We start from the raw sequence: 9,877 nt of genomic DNA on the forward strand, positions 1-9,877 counted from the left end.
TTTCACCATTGTTTTTTACATGCCTGGCAAAGCTTTGCTCACTAAAGAAATCTCATCAGCAGTAAAACAAGGACACGTGGAGATCTATGGGTATATGTTGATATAAAAATACTTTTCAAACTTTACTTTCTGCCTTGTCAGACTCCTTCACCAACATTCACAAAAGCAGCTGTTTCTTTACTTGTGTCCCTCCTTAAAATCAATTAAATTTTTCAATTTAAAATTTTATAATAGAATGGTCATTATTTATTATTCTGTGGCAGCTGTAATAAAACTGTTGTGGAGGGCTACACATGACCCTGCACAGAGTAAATACCACAAAAGAAATACAAAACTCACCATCATCTTCTCAAAGAGGTCAATGATCTCCTTTTCTGAGAGGTTCATTGAGCGGTCATCAAAAAGGGGCTGAGGAACAGGCAGTTCAGCCTGAGTAGAGAGGGGATCTGTAGGGTGCTGTATAAGGGGCTTCTCCTTCTTCATTCCCGTTTTCCTGAAACTGGTAATACGATCACGCTGAAAGAAAACAGTGTTTGAGATATTAAAATTTTGCACTAACAATCCTGTTTAGAATACGTCAAGTATAAGAATGACTGTTTTTCAGGTACTGCTGATTTTCACTGAAAAAACCTGATCTTTCAAAAAGGGGTAGATTGGTTTAAACTGCCTGTAACTCAAATTTCACACATTAAAGAGTGCCTGTGTCCTGTTATCAGAGCACCCCGCTCACCACAATTTCCAGTGAACACGATCCTCAATGGCGAGGACAGCTCAAAAAGTGTTTCTAAAAGATCAGCCAAAATCCCTCCAAGTCATGTAAGAGTAACTTCAAACTCAATTTTATATGGATGGAAAGTAATGCTGCTCTGACCTCTGTGGGTTGAAAGGCTCAAGTCTGTTGAAGGGCTAACCACACCCAACATATACAACTGACCAAACCAGGGTGTGAACACAGCATGGACCATCTACTAGATCTTGTCAAGGTCTAGTTACTTCATAAATATACGGTTTATAAACAAGTCTGTAGTCACACATGTGTGACCATGAGTCTATAATGCTCATTACACACCAGAAAACAAAATTCTTAGAACAACAAAAATAGTACTAGGGTAAAAAGTATGTTAGGTTTATGCTGGTGCTGCAAGAAATAAGGCCAGGTCGTTGCCTAAATAGTTTGACTCTTTTACGCATGAAGGTGCTTTCATGGCTCTCTTCATTATCACTTGGCCAAAAGGTGGTGGTAGAGGAACAGTCACTGTAAACAGACTGCTGAGATTTTGGAATATTTTGTGGGAATTTATTTCAAATAAAAGGGGTACCTGAAGGAATGAATTTGCCATCACTTGCCGTGTCAATTCATTTTATCCAGTGATTGCTAACATATTTTACACTTGGCCTTGGTGGACAAACGGAACATCGCCATCCCAAGCCAAACTACAGTTGTTTATGCAGTAACTGACACAGTACTTTAATTATCTGATTTAAGAGGCTTTTTGATTTTTTTTTTAATAATTTGTCCTGTATTGTCCTGTAATATATATAAAAAAAAATTTAAAAACACATAGTAAAAGGTATTTTTTGTGACAATCAAAATAATGTGCTCTAAACAACATAGGAATAAGAATAGACCCAGAAGTACACAATATGTTGACATAGTATACTGCATAAAACTTCAAAAACCAGGCCTTTACTTACCATTATACACCATGGATTACGTGATTTGTGCTTATGTCATTAGAACAATTTTGGCATACAATAACTTAAGATTGTTGTTATAACTTCAGTGAGACATCAGTTCCCTTGTTATATTCTTCAATTGACACTCAGTGTTGTAAAGTTTAGTGTGAAAGCAGAAAAGTACATGGACGGCATGCAACCAGTCAATGTTAGTCCTTTTTAGTAAAATGGAATGGGGAATACATGCTGGATGAATGAACATAGAAATGAAATGGAAAGACAAACATGATGATGACATACATGATGTCACTACTCTCAGTTTGATGAAATATTACTGGATGGATCAAACATTCTGTAAGCCAAGACAAAACATATTATTCCTGATAGATGCAATTACAAGTTGACATTACATTGTATATCCTAAAATTAATTCAATACTATATAACGCTTTTAAGTGTGAAAGTCAAGCTATTTTTTAACTAAGGGTATTAAAAAAGCTGTAGGCACATCAGCACATCTAATCAGAGGTGCCACAGATAATTGCATACCAAGTGATCTACGAGCTGCTTACAAAAGTCTAGATGCTATGGGCAAAGTTTTGTTTATTATGAAAAATATGCCGCACAGTACCATTAAAAATCATCTTTTATTTACACAGCGCTACCAACAACAAGTGAGACCAATTTAAACTTTTTCTGTTGATGTATGCAAACAACAGTCACACTGTATAGTAACTTTTAGTTTTTTTTGTTTTTCTATTTTATATTATATTAATTAAGTTCATTTGCTTTTGGCACATTTGACCCATCCACATATTTCAACAAGTCTCATGCAGCCATGACAAAACATGAGTTGATGTAAAACAAAACTAGTCACACCAAAATTAAACCAAGCACCTTACCATATCATCAGCCAATGTTTTTATGTGTATGTTCTGTTGAAGGGAGGGCACAGTGTGAAAAACAACATCCAACAGAAAATGACAACACCCGCAAAGTGCACAGTATGTATCCCATGTGAAGTGCATTCACATGTACGGTGTCCCCTGGATACTGTCTCATTTTCCTCACAGAAGCAAGATTAAGTTTCAAATATCAAATACACTTAGCAGTGACATAAAGGATTTGTGCTCAATGTCTTAGGTCCACACCCAGCATTAGCACACTCTCATTATCAGTTTTTTTCCAATGAGGATATGAGCATATCCCAGATACTGTACATGTGCAGGATGTGACAATACTTGATGTTCCCAATAATAGGGTTTTAATGTATGTAAGCGCAAGTGTGTGTTCAAGAGTGAAGACCCCAAGCACACACACTTTAAGACACATACACAAACATTTTACATTAAATGAAACAAATCATAAAGCACCTCTAACCCCACATCCACAGACATAAAGACAGACATAAGAGCACACCTGTTCATAACACCCACTGAAAAACCACAATTTAGTACTACTTGGTTAAGGTTTTGTGTATCCTAAATATAATACACTTTATTTTATCTGTGATATGTGTTCTAAAGAGCATCTCTTGCAGTGACAGTGGCCCAACCAAATCCTTCTTGTTCCCTGTTATTGTAAACTCCATCCCGAACTTTTCAATATCCGCTCACAAAATGTTAGAAATGGCTCGAAATAAAAAAAAAAAAATTAAAACCAAAACTTCTCTTTACTACAGATGTTTATCTTCATCTCAGACACAATAAGACAAACAAGGCTTGTGGCTCAGCGAGGGACAGCCATTTGAAACACACCTCAAATGGGACGCAGTTGCAACACTGCCATATGCTATGGTGCTAGGCTGTGAAGTACTAATGAGTAGGGAGATGTGGGGTGGTGATGGCCATAAAGCCTGCCTCCAGCCGTGGATTTCTGCACTATTCTAATCAGGAAACTACTGATGCTGGGGCAAGCAAACAGATTGGCTCTAACCTGCACCTCCCTCTGTGCATCTTCATCAGCTGTCGCTCTGGGCAACACTGAGCCGACACTTAAACTGCCATATATATCACTAGTTTTGTCTGCAACAACTGATCAACAGTTGGCTGATAAAGCAATGAACCACAGAAAACAAAGCTTCAGTCTATATGTGTAGGCTGAGTGTTGTCCAAGCTGTTATTTCAAATACAATATGACATCTTCATCAGGTATTGTGCATTGAGCGTTTTGTCTGGGATGTCCAGGTATTTGTATAACCATCATTTGTGGCCTTCAATACAGCTGCTCCACTTCACGCAACATCTGGAAGCTAAGAACTTGACCTAAGCATCAACTTTTCCCATTTCTATCTCAGAGCGTATGTGTCATTAAGCCCAGCATTCTCTAGCAGTCTAAAACTGCGTGAAACAATAGCTAATTTTCAAATGGAGTACTTAAACATTTTCTAATCAATTTAACAACAATCAAACCACTGTTTGGTTAATTGCCTTGACTTGAGGGCCTTTCCTTGCCCATTATCTTGGCAACATCGCAACAACGCAATTTAACATCTAACAATTAAGCTTGCATGTCCTCTGGGCTTCTCCCGCTTATTAAAGTAAACTTTTTCATCATAATAAATGTTTATTACCAGACACATATTCCTCTAAATAACCTAATCAAATTAGCTCTGGGTCCCTCCTTAATCAAATATGATTATGACTCCATGCAGATCCTTAAAAATGAAAACACAAAGCAATATTCCGCAACTTGAGAGTCAATTTGGGGACACAAAACCATACCAGTATGCATATTTCACACAATAACTAAAATTATTATGACAGAGTACAATTAATGTTAATATTACATTAACTTGTTTAGAGACTTATCCTTCCAATGCTTTTTTTTAGGTTAAGTTTTATTACAAAATACAACCAGGTGGCACATGAAATTAATTTTCAATGAAGATGGACAAAGAACCAACTTTGGTTCATATTGGCTACCATTGCACAGCTTTTAAATAGCAACGCCTGTTATACCCAACCAATTTAACTAGACCATCTGTATGATGTCATTTTAACTCACTCACTGGAACTATCACTATAAAATCAGTAGCCACGATGCCTTTGTAAAATGGGTTTAAAAGGAAATTAGGTTTTACTTTAATTAGTTCTAATAATAACAACAAGGGATTACTAGGAGCCAGCCTTTGTTGGCTGAGGACTGTAATGCAATGCTCTGCTGACAGTTCTTGGCAACTTCATGTAACTATCCTGTGTCCCCGTTTAATCAACTGCTCAGTTCAGCTACAGGATAGTAAGGGTTAGAAACACTCACACCTGTTTATCGGTGTTGCAAATAAAGTCATGTTTCCTGGGGGAAGACAATTCCAAATGCTAACAGAAGAGCTGTGAGAAATTTAGGAAAAATGTATAGATTTTATAATACGCCTATTGCACTGGTATGTACACTTCAGTGGCTCAGCAGTTAAGCTGGGTTTTCATAGTGGAAAATCTGTATTCTCTTAAAATGTTCATTCATTTTCATTACTAGTAAAATGAAGGGCCAAGATGTCTTTACTGAAAATGAAAGTATTGTATCAGATCCATCATTATTAATTAACTCTCCAGTATAGTGGAGTATAGATGGACAAGCACATGTCAATATAATAATAATAATAATAATAATGTTGACACTTAAACTATATAAAGTCTGTTGATTGTTGTTGTTGAACAGTGCACTCTGCCTTTACATACATGTGGGTGTCACTGATCTTCATTTCTGTCCTAGCGAGAAACTGTGTTGATGCTTAATGTGCAATGTGAACATGAAACTGATTACACAGGAACTTTGTGGTCTAAGTGAGGAGTGATGACCTAAAAAAAACTAAAAACCTTACATCAGCACAATGGTCTGGATGATTCAGATTGTGAATCCGACATTTACAGGTTGCAGAGTGCACTTATGTTGTTTCATTTCTTGTGCAAAATTATTAGTTACTCAAGTATTTCCTATTATTTGTGTGCAATTACACAAAATTTGTAAATTTGTAAAAAGTGAAGGAGTACATTACATGGAGATAAAGCTCACAACACTGTTTTGTCCAAACAGCTGCATGGAAAACCTGGTTAGCCAATTCACCAAAGTTTTTAAACATGAATGCACCCTTAAGGGCAGTAACTGTACGAAGCAATAGAAAAATGCAGTGATAAATGCACTAATCGCAACACACCTTAAACTCCAAAAACTATTTTTTCCAAACTAGATATTTATCTGTCAGCAGAACAAAAAGAAGTGGTGATAAATCACAATACAGTCTACCATTATGGCAAGGAATAATTGTCATTGACAAAATTCACAGCATGGGTTGAATATATTTAAAAGGAAAAAATGACAACAAGTGAATGATGGTACATGTGCAAAGACTGTAAGAGTGACAGCTGATAGGTGTCTATGCCCATTATGAAATCACAGACCAGAAACACATTTAAGACGCACCATTTAAGACACACCTTTTCTGAATGACTAAATTTGGGGTGTTGCTCCTCAACATTTCAATAGGGTGCACTAGAGCTCCTACTAGATAATGGTGTGGAGCCATGTGTCCAAAGTCCCATTCAATGCATATAACAGGTTTGAAAACAGGTTTTAATTATTAAACCCTTTTTCTAAAAATATTGTATGTATTATTTCAAGAAGGAAATCAATAACCCGTTTACACTGAAGAACAACTAAGCACCACCAAAATCCTACTGTGCAATACAAACCTGTAACTGACTGGCCTTTAGGCCATAGCAACACTTTCTTCTAGTTACATTTGAGACTCATCTTTGCTAGTCATAGCCATAAACATCAAAATTACATAATTTGTCTTGTGTAATCAGATAGGATGTACAGCATTGCCAATATCATGCTCAATTTTGGGGCATGAAGTGGCATCAGAAAGCAACCACCATACCAGTAACTGAATTAGACATAGTCTAAACAAATTAAGTTGTCTAAATTAATCTTGTTACACAGTCTTCTCAATGGCCGTCTTTGTATACTCAGAGAGGAAGTACACACCATAGCCTAAATCTCTGCAAAAGATTTATGAAAGCATAAGTAACATCTATACTTCTTAACAGAATCTATCCAATTAATCTTTATGTTTGCACTGTGAGTATGCCCTTTTCAAATAGAGCAAAGAAGTAGGGAAAAGAGGCCACAAGACAATCTAAGACCCCATTTACAGCTAGCAATTTCATGTGACATACAAACTATATCTGGGGAGCATTTATCCATTTAGAATATATTTATTATCAAAACTGACTTCAGTAACCACATAGAAATAAAATTGCCCTCTCCTGGTGTTTTTGAGTTGTTTGAATAAGTTTGCAGAGTAAAAACCACAGGAGATCTTCAATTTTCCAGATTTGTGAGACTTCTGAGATTTTTGTTTTCCTCTTCCTAGGTTTCCTGAGTTTTACTCAGTTGACTAAAGAGAATCCAGTAAACCTGCTACTAGGAGCAGGACACTGCTCAGTCAGTTAACAACAAAACTGCATGCTAGGGATATACAGTACTAATAAATGATGGACCAAATAAAAACATCCTTTTTTCAATCTCTTTTACAGAAAATATATTTATATAAATTGGTTTCAAATGGTTTCAAATATTTACAATAATTAATAATACACTTAATACAATATATAATTCTCCGGAAAACTAATATGCAGCAATTTCAAAATAACTGATTAAGTAATTAATCTAGCAAAAATGACAAATACTCTGATACTATCTTCTCAAATGTGAGGATTTGCAATTCGATATATATGAGTTTTGACCAGTGGTTGGACAAGAGTAGCTATTTGAAGATGTCACTCTTGTGACATGCATTCTTCACTAATTCACTTTTTTAAGATCAACAACACCAAGAGAACATGACCTAACAGACTGACAATGACAGATTTTTTTTCTGAAAAAACACATGAGTAAGGCCACTTTTATCTGAAGTGAGAATAGAGATATCCATATGAAACCATGTGTCTGTGAGTTAGTCATCACAAATGGGAGTAAAAGTGAGACTAAAATCCAGAGTGAAGGATTCTGGGATTTTGTACAGCACAGAGTGACTGTAGGCATTGCCACAAGCATACACATATGGCAAACTAACACACACAAGGAGACACCAGGAGACACAACTTCTTATCCTGGCATAGAAAAATCTAGCATCTTCTTTGCAAACAGCATTACGAATAATTTAATCAAGCACAGAATACCAGTTGTTCTCTTAAATGAAAAAATTAAGTCCTGACAGATGCAGTCTTCACTGGGCACAATCTTGAATTTGAGATACTCAAAATATCCCAAAATAGTTCCCTAAACAAGTAATTAAATTGCAAAAGGAAAAAGAAAAAATAAAGAATGCACAGCATTTCTGCAAGAGCTGAAGTGCTTTAAAAAGGGCATGAGTCCGTGGTAACCTTATTATTTCAGGAAAGTGTTGGTACTGTTTATACTTTCCTAAAACAGAATCTATTGAAAAGGGAAAGCACACAACAGCCAGTAGAATTAAGATTTGAATGGCTCCACACTGGATGGCCTGACAATGTGACTGCAGACTAGCACAGCACTGCCCTCAGGTTATCAGTCACATGGAAAGCAAATTACAAGTACTGTACCCTTGAGGGCTCGCATGATATGCAGCTATAACAAAAGTTGAAGTTTGTAAGAAAGGATGGAAATATAGTCTATTTAGATTTTCTTAAATTCTTTATGATATCACATGTATTTTACAAACTACATGTCATGTGCAAAAGAGATATGGACTCATGACCTTGTTATCTGTAGGCTGTTTGCTGGCTAGTAGCTAATGATACTATGTATAACTAGAGTGGTAATCAGCTAAATGTTAAAAAATAACAGGATAAAGATAAAAATCGAATCCCAATGTCTGACAATACGCCGTATCTATCATGGTCGTGATTACACCTGTCACATACCTTTCTGATATTCTTCAATACCATAGCTATTGCGAGTCTTTTATGACTTTAAAAAACTACAATGACTCATGATATCCCTGTATAATGTCTTTCTCACTAGCGGTGTGACAGGCAGTGCATCAAGTCAATCAGCCAGTGAATAGTCATTCTGCATTGACCTCCTTTCACAGCATGGCCCACATTACATGAAGAGGTTTATTCGACAAGTAATTTTTTTAAATTTAAATTTAATGGATCAATTCTCAAATACACTATTAGTTAGATTTATTATTTTTGCAACTAATGTCACACTGTCTCATATTTGCAATTTATGTCACTGATTACAAAAGGTGTGAAGACAGCTGTCAAACAACCCACAGTGAATTAAAGCATATCAGCAGCAGTGGAACCTGTTCTCACCAAATTAAGCAAAAGTGAAAGCTCCACCCTCACAATCTTTAAATATAATTTAAGTAAATAAGTAAAAGAGCAGGAAACCCCCTTCAGCATGGCCTTCATCTGACTCAGCCAAAACACAGCCTACTACTCATGAATCATCAAAGTATTGTCCCTCTATCTATGATCAACTTCAAATGACTCACGTATTGTTACATGAAGAAGACTTACATTTATTGATGCTCAAGTTAAGTCTCAGGCTTTGTAATATGTAACTCAAGCAGCCAAATAAATTTCCCATTCTCAAGTGTTTATCCATTGATTTACATGAATAGGGCTCATGTCAGAGGGTGACACTGAGCAGTGAGTCTGTTAGTTTCTTCCACTGTGTGACTAAAGCATTCTTCACCACTTCCTCTTTCCAACTTCCGGATGCCATTATTAAAACACTCACATGTGGTCCATTTCCTGCCGTTTTTCACACATCTCCCGAACACGCAGTTATATTCACCCAATAAGACAATGTAAAAGTGAAAAAAATTCAAAGCTGCGCATGAGTAAGAGAAAAAAGGTAGGCCTACATGACGTAAAACTTGTTTACATTGACCAAACAGGAGATAGGCAATACACAACAGCCTCAAGTATGTAACAAGCTGACAACTTCCACTAACTGCATGCTAACGTGACCTAAAAGGATCTCTCAGGCTTCCCTAAAGCTCATGTATCAAAGTGTCAAACGCCTCAAATGCCAAACCTTCCAACAGCAGCAGCACAGTAATCCATTAAATATGATTCACAATATGATACTGTTAAAACTGTCAAAAGCAGGTTAACTACAATGTTGTCATGTTGTACTCTTGATTCAGACATGTATTCCTGATAAATATAAAGTGAATCAATATCTCTTTCGATCTGGCAAAA

The 9,877-nt window shown here is 36.3% G+C and overlaps 1 protein-coding gene across 6 annotated transcripts in view; it reads right to left on the minus strand.

Annotated features, from left to right (window-relative positions):
- diaph2 (diaphanous-related formin 2) overlaps nucleotides 1-9,877 on the minus strand; it is a 370,496-nt gene that overhangs the window by 353,565 nt on the left and 7,054 nt on the right. For 5 of the 6 annotated variants that reach the window (XM_087171765.1, XM_087171767.1, XM_087171769.1 and 2 more), the window contains exons 3-4: nucleotides 2,579-2,611; nucleotides 340-516 (exon numbers count right to left, since the gene is read on the minus strand). In XM_087171765.1, coding sequence (XP_087027891.1) covers nucleotides 340-516; nucleotides 2,579-2,611 — 210 coding nt within the window. The remainder of the gene's footprint in view (nucleotides 1-339; nucleotides 517-2,578; nucleotides 2,612-9,877) is intronic. The other variant, XM_087171766.1, reaches the window with a different exon arrangement.

Source organism: Seriola lalandi, unplaced genomic scaffold (assembly GCF_002814215.2).
Source record: "Seriola lalandi dorsalis isolate HSWRI2012SDOR001 ecotype SW California unplaced genomic scaffold, Sedor1 jcf7180002054972, whole genome shotgun sequence".
Taxonomy (NCBI): Eukaryota; Metazoa; Chordata; class Actinopteri; order Carangiformes; family Carangidae; genus Seriola; species Seriola lalandi.